Source organism: Felis catus, chromosome D1, assembly GCF_018350175.1.
Source record: "Felis catus isolate Fca126 chromosome D1, F.catus_Fca126_mat1.0, whole genome shotgun sequence".
Taxonomy (NCBI): Eukaryota; Metazoa; Chordata; class Mammalia; order Carnivora; family Felidae; genus Felis; species Felis catus.
This window is the reverse complement of record NC_058377.1, coordinates 81,148,530-81,163,138: the sequence shown is the minus strand read 5'-3', so window position 1 is coordinate 81,163,138 and position 14,609 is coordinate 81,148,530. Positions and strand designations below refer to the sequence as shown.

The 14,609-nt window shown below is 37.3% G+C and overlaps 1 protein-coding gene across 2 annotated transcripts in view; it reads right to left on the bottom strand.

Annotated features, from left to right (window-relative positions):
* ANO3 (anoctamin 3) overlaps positions 1–14,609 on the bottom strand; it is a 426,276-nt gene that overhangs the window by 264,126 nt on the left and 147,541 nt on the right. Inside the window, exon 1 of one of the 2 annotated variants that reach the window (XM_023239659.2) lies at positions 11,974–12,734. The exons of the other annotated variant lie outside the window; for it this stretch is intronic. Coding sequence (XP_023095427.1) covers positions 11,974–12,019 — 46 coding nt within the window. The 5' untranslated portion in view covers positions 12,020–12,734. Of the gene's footprint in view, positions 1–11,973; positions 12,735–14,609 lie in introns of those variants that run through there. 2 annotated transcript variants of the gene reach the window in all.

Sequence of the window (14,609 nt, the reverse complement as noted above, 5' to 3'; positions counted from 1 at the left end):
CTGTTGAGTATCATTCACATCAAGGATTTTTAACTTGGCTGAAGGAAGGAATATCGTATAATTTCAAAAAAGCCTTGACTGCCACATTTGTGACTGACTACAAAAGGTGTTGTTGCTGTTGTTCTTGTTGTTCTTGTTTTCCCCAAGACTAGGTCTGAAGCAAAGTTCAGAAACTCCCCATCCCTTTTTTACTTTTTGATATCAAATCACGACATTCTTAAAGACAATGTGGTTCTCAAGCACCACAGAGGACTCCGATTATATGAGGACAATTATAAGAATTACATCTAAAACATTACATTTAGATAGAATATTCTCATACATGCATTCATTGTTCGGCTATATTATATAGTGTTTTTCGAGTATATAAATTAAGTTTTGCAAAACATGATTTTATATGGACCATATGCTAACGTAACTGCTATGTGTGATTTAAATTCTAGAGTACTGTTGTCTAAATGGGTATAAGTGCCTCTGAGTGGGTGATTTCTTCACATCTGGGAAGAGTTATGACTAATTGCAAGCTGTTCAATGTGGTATATACCACCGACTCACTTGTCTTGGAGCAATGTGCTAGAAACAGAAAAGCATCATTCAAAGTATAAGTGGTCTAAAGGAGGCATTATACCAAGGATAGTATTATATTATTTATTTACTTATTTATTTTTCCAAAGATAGTATCTTAAAAATATTTTTTAATGTTTATTCAATTTTGAGAGAAAGAGAGACAGAGCATGAGCAGGGGAGGAGCAGAGAGAGAGAGAGAGAGACACAGATTCCAAAGCAGGCTCCAGGCTCTGAGGTGTCAGCACAGAGCCTGATGCGGGGCTCGAACCCACGAACTGTGAGATCATGACCTGAGCCAAAATCGGACACTTAACCAACTGAGCCACCCAGGTGCCCCATCAAAGACAGTATTTTAAAAGACAGTATTTTCCTCAGTAAGGAAATAGGAATTTACTGTTTTACCCTCAATTTTCTTATCTGCTTTCAGTGACTAACATCTTAAAGCTGCTTCTTTCTTATTATAGCAGGCCATAGTATATTTCATAATATGTAAAATATGGTGAATAGAAAGATGCAATTTGAACTACATCTAAATAAAATTCTTTTTAGGGGTGCCTGGTTGGCTCAGTTGGTTAAGCGTCTGACTTCGGCTCAGGTCATGATCTTATGGTTCATAGTCTGAGCCCCGCATCAGGCTCTGTGCTGACAGCTCAGAGCCTGAAGCCTGCTTTGGATTCTGTGTCTCCCTTTCCTCTCTCTGTCCATCCCCCACTCATGCTCTGTCTCTTTCTCTCTCTCTTTCTCTCTCAAAAATAAGCATCAAAAAAATTCTTTTTAGTTGTCATGAATATCTATAATTTTATAAGCATAATATCATAAACAATAAAAAATTGCTAATGCTATATCAGGAGTAAATGCAAATTCAGAGACTAACAATTATGTGAATTTGATAATTCTGTTTTCTAAATTTATGCCCTTGTTATGTTGAAATGTATAGATATAACATGATTAAAAAGAAATCCACCTAACTACTGAACTGTAAGGAAAGGGTGTTAAATTTGACTTTTCCTGTCTTATGTTTAGTAGGAACACTGATATCACAAGCATAAATTGTATTGGAATGTCTTAGAACTCCTTAGGATCAGAAAAAGTAGCAAAAAAGGAGGGAGGCAGATTGGTATATGTCTTATCTTTTTTTGTTTGTTTGTTTTTTAGTATACACTATAGCAAGTACTCCTCTAAACAACACGACCAGTCCTAATTTATATAGGAGAAAATGGGAAATTTAGAGAAGTAAAAATGTGGCAAAAATCATACGTACAAATCATAAGAAGCATCATTTGAATTCAAGCTGCTTGACTCCTCCACTCAAGTTCTTGACCACTTATCTCTCTCATTGTTAGTCTGGGGCCATCTTGTGTTGCTATATTCAGTCTGTAGTCAAGGTCGTTTTAGGCAAGTAGACTAGAAGTGTATGATTGGCTGTAAGTGTACAGCTGTGTCTGTAATATCCATCAGTTTACAGCTAAAATATGCTTTGATATCTTTTGAATAGGTCTAAATTGAGCTAATGTTAGTGAATTAAACTCACTTTACCTAAAAGGAAAAAGAAGTTGAATCTTTACATTCATCTAAACTTTGGGAGAATTATTTGAAAAATGAATTGAGAACTATTGGTACAACCAAGTAGATAGTGGAGATTATGTAGGTAAGGAACAAAAACCTTGTGCTGGATAATGGACAATCCTTAATTTCACTGATCTGAAGTTAGGGTAGGGAGCTACTTGTGTTTTATAAAAACATTAGTCACCAAGTATTGAGCCTACTATATAGCAACCCCCGTAGGAGGAACTAACCATGCAGAATTGCTAATCCTCATGACATTCCTACCTGCCAAATAGCTATCTTAGCTCTACTACTCCTACTGTGTGACCTTGAACACCTGCTAGCTTTTCTCCTTCAGCTTCCTCATCTATGAAATTACAATAACAGAAATTTATCTTTATGAATATTATGACCTGAGCCTAAATCAAGAGTCAGATGCTTAACCAACAGAGCCACCCAGGTGCCCACAAACAAAACACTTTAAATAGTATCTGGCAAAGAATAAGCATTTAAATAATGGCACTTAATATTCTGGGTTCGTACATAAGGAAATTGAAACACATTGAAATTAGTTTGCCCACGATCACTATGTGAACAGTCTTAAGATTCAAACCCAATTCTGTGATTCCATATTTTGATTTCACAAAGTGTGTGTCTCACTATGACTTTAAATTATGACAGTGAATTATAAAACAATTAAAATACTACAAATGTAACACACATCTTCCCTATACATAAATCAAGAACTATAAACTTTTACCATGTATTATTGTATTTTTAAGACACCATTTTGAGATATTTCATAATGAGAGGGTATTCACTAAACCTCCCTTATTTTTCAAAAAATTATATAGTAATAAATAGGACATAAAATACCTATAGCAAATATAAAGAATTGATAGCATTTAAGGTATTTACAAGGGTCAAGACAGAACAACTAAAGACAATGTCTGAGAGCTCTTCTCTATAAGTCTCCTAACTCATTTATTGGAGTGTCCATAAATGAGACAAGGTAGTTAACTTCCATTAGGAGCTTCATCATACCTTAAAAACAAAGGATTAGGGGATTATAATTAATATTAGAAACACACTAAAGTTATATTTTCATTAAGACTAAATGCATGTATCATCAGCTAAGTATATCTAGGATCTGTGTAGTTTGCCACTAATAATAATAGTTAAGCCTATTTACAACTTGCTATAGTCCACATGCTGAAATTCATTATTTCAATCACTGCTTATATTTTTATTTTATTTTATAAAACTGTCTCCCAAATGGGCTCAGTTGTTAGAATCCTGCAGGATGCATGTTGGCTAAAAACATAGATTCTTAGTCTCCTCCCCAGAATGAGATGAGACTGTAAATCTGGAGGGAGTGAATAATTTGCATTTAACAAGAACTTCAGGTGATTATTTAAATCTTGAAAACATAGGTCTTAGAATTCAGGGAAATGAGCTAAAGTAGAGAAATACAGCAAAGAAATTGCTCAAGATACCACTGAGGGATGGAAACTGGGTTTAAACTGGACTTGTGTGTGTATTTGCAAAGCCACCCAACCCCTCTCTCTCCACCTAAATTGCTTTTAATAGTGCTCCAAAGCCAAATAAAATATATACACTTTCGGGAGTTATTTTGAGAGATGTCTTTTGGTCAGCCTACTAACTTTCTAGAAATGTAATGATAAAAAGTGCCCTGAGACTAATACAATGCATTTGCAAAACAATTTCACATCCACCCAATTTCACGCACGTGGAAGTCCTCTCCTCCAAGGCCAACTGTGTCTCAGTTATAGTGAAGATGTGAATATAGGGACTCGTGTTTTAGTGAACCAGGATCCTGCAGCTGGTGCTGGTTTCTTACATGCCTGCTGAGTTGAAACCAACCAGAATTTAAAGTAATTGTTGCTTTGCAATGCAACTCAGCAACTCAGTGATTAAGGGGACAGACAGGTTGGACAGACAGGTTGCCTGCTAGGTTTAGAATAGGATTTCACACTTCTGCAACTTCTGATGAATGGCAGAGTCAGAAGGTAACATGGAGATTATTCTGTCTAAATTTTTCATTTTCCTAAGGCCACAGAATGGACAGTGATTTACCCATGATCTAGCTCAGAAATCTACCTTGAACTCTGATAGTTTTACAGAGAAGAGGTAGGACAAGGAGACAAGCTACAAACAGCTATGGTGGAAATCAAATGGGAATGAGATGACTCCCAGCTGCTGAGGACAATAGTCCTCCAAAGAGCTTGCAGCCAGTAGTCTTCCTTATGGGATGCAGAACAATTAGAATGTGGACTTTGACTTTCACCACTGTTGTTTAACAGTGTTGGAAGTCCTAGCCTCAGCAATCAGACAACAAAATGAAATAAAAGGCATCCAAATTGGCAAAGAAGAAGCCAAACATTCACTTTTCTCAGATGACATGATCTCTACATGGAAAACCTGAAAGACTACACCAACAAATTGTTAGAACTGATACATGAATTCAGCAATGTTGCAGGATACAAATGTACAGAAATCCGTTGCATTTCTCCAAACCAATAATAAAGCAACAGAAAGAGCTATCAAGGAAGTGATCCCATTTACAGTTGCACCAACAACCATAAAATACCTAGGAATAAATCTAACCAAAGAGGTAAAAGAACTGTATGCTGAAAAATACAGACAACTTATGAAAGAAATTGAAGAAGACACAAAGAAATGGAAAAACATTCCATGCTCATGGATTGGAAGAACAAATATTGTTAAAATGTCGATACTACCCAAAGCACTCTATACATTCAATGCAATCCCAATCAAAATAGCAAGAGCATTCTTCTCAGAATGAGAACAAACAATCATAAAATTTGTATGGAACCACAAAAGATCCCAAATAGCCAATGTTGAAAAAGAAAGCCAAAGCTGGAGGCATCACAATCCCAGACTTTAGTCTGTATTACAAAGCCATAATCATCAAGACAGTATGGTATAAGCACAAATAACAGACATATAGACCAATGGAACAGAAGAGAGAACCCAGAACTGGACCCACAATGTATGCAGTATGGTCAAACTAATCTTTGACAAAGCAGGAAACAGTATCTAATGGAAAAAAGACAGTCTCTTTAGCAAATGGTGCTGGGATATCTGGATAGCAACATGCAGAATGATGAAACTGGACCACTTTCTTACAGCATACACAAAAATAAACTCAAATAGATGAAAGACCTAAATGTGAGACAGGAAACCATCAAAATCCTTGGGGAAAACAGGCAACAACCTCTTTGACCTCAGCTGCAACAACTTCTTACTTGACATGTCTCTGAAGGCAAGGGAAATAAAAGCCAAAATAAACTATTGGGACCTCATCAAGATAAAAAGCTTCTGCACAGCCAAGGAAACAATCAACAAAACTAAAAGGCAAATGACAGAATGGGAGAAGATATTTGCAAATGACATACTGGATAAAGGGTTAGTATCCAAAATCTATAAAGAACTTACCAAACTCAACACCCAAAAAACAAATGATACAGTGAAGAAATAGGCAGAATACATGAACAGACACTTTTCCAAAGAAAACAACCAGATGGCCAACAGACACATGAAAAGATGCTCAACATTGCTCATCATGAGGGAAATACAAATCAAAACCACATTGAGATACCACCTCACATTGGTCAGAGTGGCTAAAATTAACAACTCAGGAAACAACAGATGTTGGCAAGGATGTGGAGAAAGGGGAACCCTCTTGCACTATTGATGGGAATGAAAACTGGGTGCAGCCACTCTGGAAAACAGCGTGGAGGTTCCTCAAAAAATTAAAAATATAATTACCCTACAACCCAACAATAGCATTACTAGGAATTTATCCAAAGTATATAGGAGTGCTAATTCATAGGGGCACATGTACCCCAATGTTTATAGCAGCATTATCAACAATAGGCAAATTATGGAAAGAGCCCAAATATTCATCAACTGATGAATGGATAAAAAAGATGTCATTTACATATATAGTGGAATACTACTTGGCAATGAAAAAGAATGAAATCTTGTCATTTGCAACAACACGGATGGAACTGGAGGGTATTATGCTAAGTGAAATAAGTCAGTCAGAGATCATATGTTTTCACTTTTATGTGGAGTTTGAGAAACTTAACAGAAGACCATGAGTGAAGGGAAGGAAAAAAAAATAGTTACAAACTGAGAGGGAGTGAAACCATAAGAGACTCTTAAATACAAAAAACAAACTGAGGATTGATGGGGGGATGGGGAGAGGAGAAAATGGGTGATGGACATTGTTGGGATGAGCACTGGGTATTGTATGTAAGTGATGAATCATGGGAATCTACTCCCGAAGCCAAGAGCACACTGTAAACACTGTATGTTAGCTAACTTAACAATAAATTTTATTTTAAAAAAATGTGGACTTTGGAGTCAGGGAGGGTTCAAACCCTAGTTCTACCACTTATTAAGAGTTAATGCATATAACATCTAAACCTCAATTCTCTCACCAGTCACCCCAAGACTTTAGCTCATTAGAATCCTTAACAAATGTGATGTTTTGGATAACTGAACTTCTAGATAAGTTTGAAACACTTATACTTTTATCTTATAATTACTCTAGATGGAAATTCTTTTAAATCTTATCACTTCTCTTCATTCCTAAATAGAGGACATGCATTATCACAAACTCTACAGTATTTTTGTTAATTTAAAGTCATCATTTTAAACCTCAGTGTTCTCACTTTGAAGTAATGCTTCTGAGCCATTTGAGGTATGCAGGATTTTTAAAGAAATGGTCCCGGACACATGTGTTTTCTATTTGGGTTGAACTATCTACATTCTTTTCATAGCTTGGCTCTCCCTCTCTAGGAGATTATCATTGGGGAGCTAGAGTTGTATATATGTAGGATATCTACTGAGGAAATAAATAAAGAGAAGGGTGAACATTAAGGGACAGAGTAGAAGATCTCGGGGTCTCACAATTAGATTAGATGTCCATCCTTTGTGATGATCAGGTTGATATTCAGTATCAGCCTGAGAGAAGTATAACTTCTGTCCCTGAAATATCGTCTATCAACTTTTTTCTCCTATGTAGCAGGAATTATTTTAATGAGAGACAATGCTTTCTCTGTAGTCATAAATAAAAGAATCAACTGTTGGGGTGCCTGGGTGTCTTAGTCGGTTAAGCATCTGACTTTGGCTCAGGTCATGATCTCACAGTTCATGGGTTTGAGCCCCAAGTCGGGCTCTGCAGCTCGGAGGCTGTAGCCTGCTTTGGATTCTTTGCCTCCCTCTCTTTATCTGCCCCTCCCTGTTTGTTCTTTCTCTTTCTCTCTTAAAACAAATAAACAAACAAACAAACATTAAAAAAGACTAATAAAAAGAAAAAAGAATCAACTGTCAAAATACCAGGGAGAGTCAGAATACCTGTGTGAATGCATTTCTGTCAGTATATAAATGGCTTCGCATTTTTTTTTTTTCTGGTTTCGCGAGGGGATGAGTATAGGGAAGTTCTAGATCCTAAATATATTAGTGACAGGAAAATGAGGCTTAAATAGTGGATATCTGGGATTCTGAAACTAGATATTTCCTGCAACATTGTCCCTGCAGGGTACTGTAAACTAAGAACTGGACACAAATCAGGATGGCTGCTCAGAGGCTTTACAGGTGGGCACCTGCAATAGCAAGTAAGTTATTTTTAGAAAAGGACAATATAAGGGCTTTGTGATCTGTGAATTCCCATATAAGTGTAAAGATTATTATTATTAAACCACTTTTTGAGTAGGAAGTGTTTGATTCCATGGAATTATTAAAAACATTCTTTTCATGTTTAACCAAATGTCCCTGAGAATAATGATGAATCACTTAACAGCTTCAGCAAATCCCATTAAGCCCAAGCCTTTTAGGGACAGTCTGTGTTTGATGTGACCTATGGTTTCCCTGAAAGTCTTACTGGTTGTATTGGTAAATAACAGCCACCAGAAGCCAGAACTCACATTGTCCTTTTCTTGCCCACTTTTGCGTGATACATGAATGCATCCTCAAGCAAGTGAACAGAGCAAGCCAGGCTGGGAAGCACAGTTGGACTTTGACCAGATATCATTGCTGATTTGCCAGCTAATGTGTTCCTCCAATATGTGTGCTAAGGCAAAGGCAAATGCACACTCCCAGTTCTCTGTAAGCATAATACACCCCAATTTACCCTTGGGACTTCAGAAATAAAGAAACTGTGGAATACTCCCCCCCCAGGCATCTCACATTTTACTTACTATTTTATTAAGCCTCTTAATAAAACAATCTAATTAGAGTGGAATAAAAATTTTTAAATATTAAAAAAATTAAAAATATATGTTGGGCTTTTCTTTAGAAAACAAAATTTAGCTGACATTGTCAAGAAACAAAACATCTTCCTAGAAAAATGCAGAGTTGCCTATAATTTGCATAAAGATTGTATTTAGTGAACCTCTCAGACTTCCTACTATACAAAGTTCTCTGAAAAATCTGTTTGCAATAATAGTTTCAAGACTGAAAATCTTTTTTTTTTTTTCAAGTTTATTTATTTATTTTGAGAAAGAGAGAAAGCATGAGTCAGGGAGGGGCAGAAAGAGAGGGAGAGAATCCTAAGTAGGCTCTGCATACTGTGGAGCCTGACAAAGGGCTCGAACCCACAAACTGTGAGGTCATGACCTGAGCCAAAGTTGGACGCTCAACTGACTGAGCCACCCAGGCACCCCAAGAATGAAAGTGTTCTTGATGATGCCGTTGCTAAGCACCATGCCGGGCACACAGCAAGAGCCTGGTATATAGGGGTTGAGTGGAGAGTGAATAAGTACAATTTATTTGCAGTAACATTTTGAAATTATGAAATGAATATCTAAAATTACTCTATGGGAATTTTTGAGAGGCTTTCTGGAGGAATGGGTATATGAGTTGGGTAGTTTGTGGTTGTAACTCAAGACGATTGTCAGAAATCTTTAGAAGGTCTGGAGTCTAATTTTCCTTAAGAATACCCCCCCCCCAAAAGAATACCCCAAAATGACAAAAGTAAGTAAGACAAAGTAAAATAAAGGTCAAAAACTTAAAAGGGAAGTGCTGAGGGTGTTTTTTACTCCTAAATAGTCAACAAAAGCCAGATGAGTCTGGGAAGAAGAGTGACTATCATATTATTATTATTAATTATTCACTATATTTATGAGCCCCGATTTGTGCCAGATGAACTGCTAAGTACATTACGACTCTGCAATGTCAATATTATCTTCAATTCATAGACACAGTAACTGAAGATTAGATATATTACAGAATAAAACTTGTAAGCAGCATATGTAGAATTAAAATCCAGGGATGAAAACAAAGATCATAGATTAAATTAATGGAGAAATTTGGTTTTATGTACAGTAATTCACTTTACAGATAACGATTCTGGCATCTATATTGATTTGTTGAAAAACGCTGAATAATATCAGTGAGGAAATTTGGATCAGGAATTGATTGCCCCAGAGTTCTCATATAAGGGAAAATCTCCACACCTGCTGAGACTTTAAATATAGAGGGTATCTGTTTTTCAAGTGATGGTAAACATTTTTAAAGTCTTACAAAAGGGGTGTTTTCTGAATATTCAGGCTCTTTCTAGGTATTGTAATATTGAAATCAAAATCAAAAACAGATATTAATCTGACTTGATTAAAAGTAATCCCCATAAACTGGTTTACTCAACTACATTATTTCTTAAAAGTGAACTAAATGCAGGGCTTTCCTCTTTGGCCCAGAAAGAAATTATCTCTGCTTTCACATTGCTCCCATCCTTCCCTAAGGAACAGAGAGAAATAGAAAAGGCATAGGGGTCAGGGGTTCAATCTTTTCAATCAAGCTAAGTCCAAGGAAATTAAACACTTTGCTCAAGGATTTTAAGCTAGTTATGAAGGTGAGCTTACTATTTAGAACTCCCAAGTTCCAGTACAGAATATTCTCCATTTTAATGTTAAGTTTTCTGGTTAATGTTATGGTGAAAACACCCCTGAAAGCTTTTTGTCTCATGCTTCCTGGGTCAGAAAGCATCTAGAATATTATTTTGCTGCTGCTTTGAGGAATTAAAATAGCTAATCATCAGTTTGGTATGTCTTTTTGGAATGTCCATTCAGGGTTAAGAAGCAATTAACCAGAACCACTTTATTACTGCTTCTTTTCCTATTCCCTCCTCCTCTCCATATTTATCCTTCTGCTAAAGTTGCCTTTTGGGCCGACAAGTAAGACTTGAAAATAAATGTCTCATAATGCATCATAAAGGAAACCAAATGTTTTTGGACAATATGAAGAACTAGGATTTGCATAACTTTTATAACTCACTTTGAGCAATGACAGGTGGTCCTTAAATTGGCAATTGTTTGCTTTTAAAAGCAAAATATATATCCATACATAATAAGTTGTGTGAGGAGCATTTCAAGGTTCCAAGTTCCAGAAATGAGTCACCTATAGCCATGTATCAGAGGGAAATATTAATTGTATGAGGCTGGGGCAAAGTTCCTATAATCTTTGTCTTCATTCTGAAAGGGCACATGTGTTTAAAACAATGATTAAAGAGAACATGACTTCTTAAAGCAATGTAATTTTCTTTGGAACACTTAGATTTGACATGGAATCGCACACTAGGTGAAATTTTGGTCTAACTGGACAGTCTCTCATCCCACTCCCATTTCAACATATTTTTTAAGAACCAAGAGAACTTGGACTTCTAACAGAGTACAAAATTATGGAATTTGAAGCTCATTCAGTCCCACATTCTGACTAATGAAGGAATCCCTACTAAATTGTCCCTGGTATGTCCATCCAGTTTTTGCTTTAAGATCTACATAGAAACAACTGTTGACTGTAGATAGATAGATGATAGATAGATAGATAGATAGAGTACAGATAACATGGGGGGAAGGTAGGAATATTTAAGTAAATATTAACTTCACTTTGAATTAGCCAATTTACCATTCCAGAATTCATATATCTTAGGTATCGTATGGTCAACTATGGCATAATTACCATTACCATTATTAAGTCAATAAAATGGCATTGTTGTTTAATATGTTTCTGGACAAACTCCAAAAAACTGGGGATATGCCTAAAAATAAACATGCTCTATAAAAATACTTTTCAACAAGGTAAGGAATAAGGACCAAAGAGTGAGAATAACTTGGAATATTTCTTAATTTGACTATGAATATATAGACTCATACCATGGCATCCAGGGGGAAACTTGAAGGAGAAGCTAAGAGAGATAATACAAAGCCCCTGGAAGAGGAACCTACCAACAGTAACAAAAGCTTGAAACCCAGAATCAAGCATAGGACACAGGCAAAATTAAGTTTTCCAAGAAAGTTTCAGAGCCCTTTCAACAGGCCAACTTCTGGAACTCTCCTAAAATTCATTTATCTAAGATCGGGTAAAAGCATCTCAAACAAGAGATTTGCTCATGTGAAGCTTCTTAACCATTTGAATCACAGACTGGGGCAAACATGGTCCAGAATTTCTGTCTTCAAAACTCAAAGCACTATTGGGTTAATAAGACAACCCCTACTAAGCTGGTTTACTGCAATGCAATGAAGCAGTCTTAGCAGAGATAATAAATTAAATCAAGTCCCAGAAATGACGAATTCTGCTTCACCCAGGGACCGTGCGGAGGCTCAGAAATCAGACTCATCTTGGATGCAGAGTGAAGAAGCATTAAAAAAAAAAAGAAGAAGAAGAAAAGAAAAAGAACATTTTTTTTTAACTTCACAGAGTTCTCCACCTCTGCGTCGCATTAGCCTGGAAAGGATGCTCCTACACAACTGCAAGGGCATGCAGAGGGGGATGTGACGCCCTTAGGAAGGGGGGACCAAGATTCCAACTGACCTTTTTGCTGTTTAAAGGACTGAATCGAGCCTGAATGGTGGACCATTTTCACTCTGTGCGTCCCAGCTGGGTTCGGAAGCTGTCCTAGAGGGAGGCGGAGGAATAGTAACCAGACTGTTTGACAGGCTCCCGGGCTCCACACAATCCCTGAGCCTCCGAGAGCGCGCTGCAATCCGACACCTGCTTTAGCCGGCACTTAGCTCCTAAGGCTGCGCGCCCACCGTTGTTATGGCAACGTCGGAGGGCGGTCCAGCGTCCAGCTCCCCTTAGCGGCTACTCCGGGAATTAACCTCGCATCCCCGGAGCGTCCAGTGCCGCAGTGTGGGTGGGCGTTGTGTTGGGTTTGCTGGGAGAGGGAGAGGAGGACTTTTCTTAGCGACTATAAATAAATCCGAACAAATCTCTGGAGCCACTAAGTAATTACCTCTTTTTCAAGTTTGAGGCGAGTTATTATATCGGGGTACGGTTTTAATTCACTAAAAGTTGGTCTGTAAACACTGTCACTTGCAGAAGGGCCAAGCTGATCTATTTCTCCCCTGAGAGGAATGCAACAGCAAATGCAGAGACGTTTTTGTCTTTTCCTCTTAAAGTTGCATACAGGAAATATGGATGACTTCCACTTAGCCAGTAGAATGGTTTTATCAGATAAGCTATGTTAAATGTCTAGAACACCACTGCATGTGAGTTATCCTCTTGTACTTCAGCCTTTGAGGCATTGAATGCTATAATAATGGCATGGGGCCATTTATCAGTAACAGGTGCTGTAAAAACACTCTCCACGATACCTAAAGTAATCCTAGCAAAAGCCTTATAAGGTATATAGAATATTATTTTAATATTGTAAAAGAAACTAAGGTCCAGAACAACAAAGAATTCTCAAAATCATAAATAACCATCACCTTATGTTGAGAGAGAAAGACACCCGATACCAAAGAGGTGAAGTAACTATGGGAGGGCCAAACCACACTGGCCAAAATAGAATCAGGAGCCAGTTCAACACATTCTTCCGTCTCTCTTCCTCTTACCTTCCTTTTCCTGCTGCCTGATTCAAACCTTTTAGCTCCTTGTGGAAGATGTAACCTTATTGAACAAGAGCAAAGAGAATATGCTTTCCCGAATTTTGAAGGTTTGTGAGACCAGCTCAGTCAGTTGAGGAATACAAGTAAAGTCAGATGATAAAGAGAAAACAGTTGTTTCAAGATGTTCAAAACCTCACACAGGTTGAGCTGCTATCATACACTTTTTGATTTCACCTGTAGTGCATAATACAAGGGCAGTAAAGGGAATGTAGCTTTGAACAAGCAGATGTTCCAGTTAAATATGACTGCATAAAAAAACACTCCGAAACTATTATCTCTCATGACATTTCATAGGTTGGCTAGGCTCAGCCTGGTGGTTCTGCCTAGAGTCCTCTTGAGTTTTCAATGGCTAAGCCTGGAGAAGACAGAAATTGGATTCCACTCCCAGTGAAAGGCCTAGCAAAGAATTTGCAGCTGTCTTTAATGAAGGATACCAGTGTTTCCAGAAAGAAGATGTTGAACATTCAGTAAAAACTAAGTATGCAGGCACTGAAGAAATACTTGGTTATAAAGAATTAACTCAGTGTGAGTTTTATCTTGAACTGATGATTCAGAACAAACCTCAGAGACTGTCTCCACAAAGCCTCATTTTACAGCTAATTTTATACAAAAGAGCACTGAAACCCAAGACAATAAATGAATTCCTGAGGGTGTTTTTGTTATATTTTGTTCATCTGCAGTTAAAATTCTAATGTAGCTCAACTCATAGGTCATTCCAATTACAATCCAACTCATTGAATTCTAATACCACCCAATCTCTTAGGTGAGGATTAAATTAAATAATATATTTAAAGACTAGTTCATGGCAGGAAGGTAAAGCTCAGTAAATACCAGATACTATTATAATTATTACCCCTGAAGATCTGATCTTCTTTTTATTTTATTTTCGTAAGTTCATTCATTTATTCTGAGAGAGACAGAGATGGCACGAGTGGGGTAGGGACAGAGATACAGGGAGACGGAGCATCCCATGCAGGCTCCATTGCCAGCGCAGAGCCTGACCCGGGGCCTGAACCCATGAAAACACCAGATCATGATCTGAGCCGAAATCAAGATTTGGATGCTTACCTGACTGGGCCACCCAGGGGCCCCCTGATCTTCTTTTAAAAAACCCTTTAAATCACTAAGCTTAGAATCAGAAATATTGTGGAAATATGAACATTAATTCAATTCATAATTGGGAAGAACAATTGAAAGAAGTAAAAGCCTATGGTTCTACTCTACACTTCCAGGCAGAAGGACATCTTCAATTTCCCAGAGCCTCTTCTTTTGCTGATGTCTAATTTTCTCCAACCACAACTCAGCTGGAGGCGAAGATGTGGGCACTGGAGCCAGGAATGAGTTAAGAATTAGAACCTCATTAGAAATTAATTATAAAAAAACATGATTTGGTATTTCTAACACCATCGCACCCTCACCTCAGCAGTGCCAACTATGGTTAAATTATCTTCTCATAAAGTTGATTACTTTTAATTAGAAATATTTTAGGCTGGACTGACAGATTGGCTAGCAGGGAATTCAAAGAACATCTTTGCTTGTTTTAAAATCAGTCTTTTA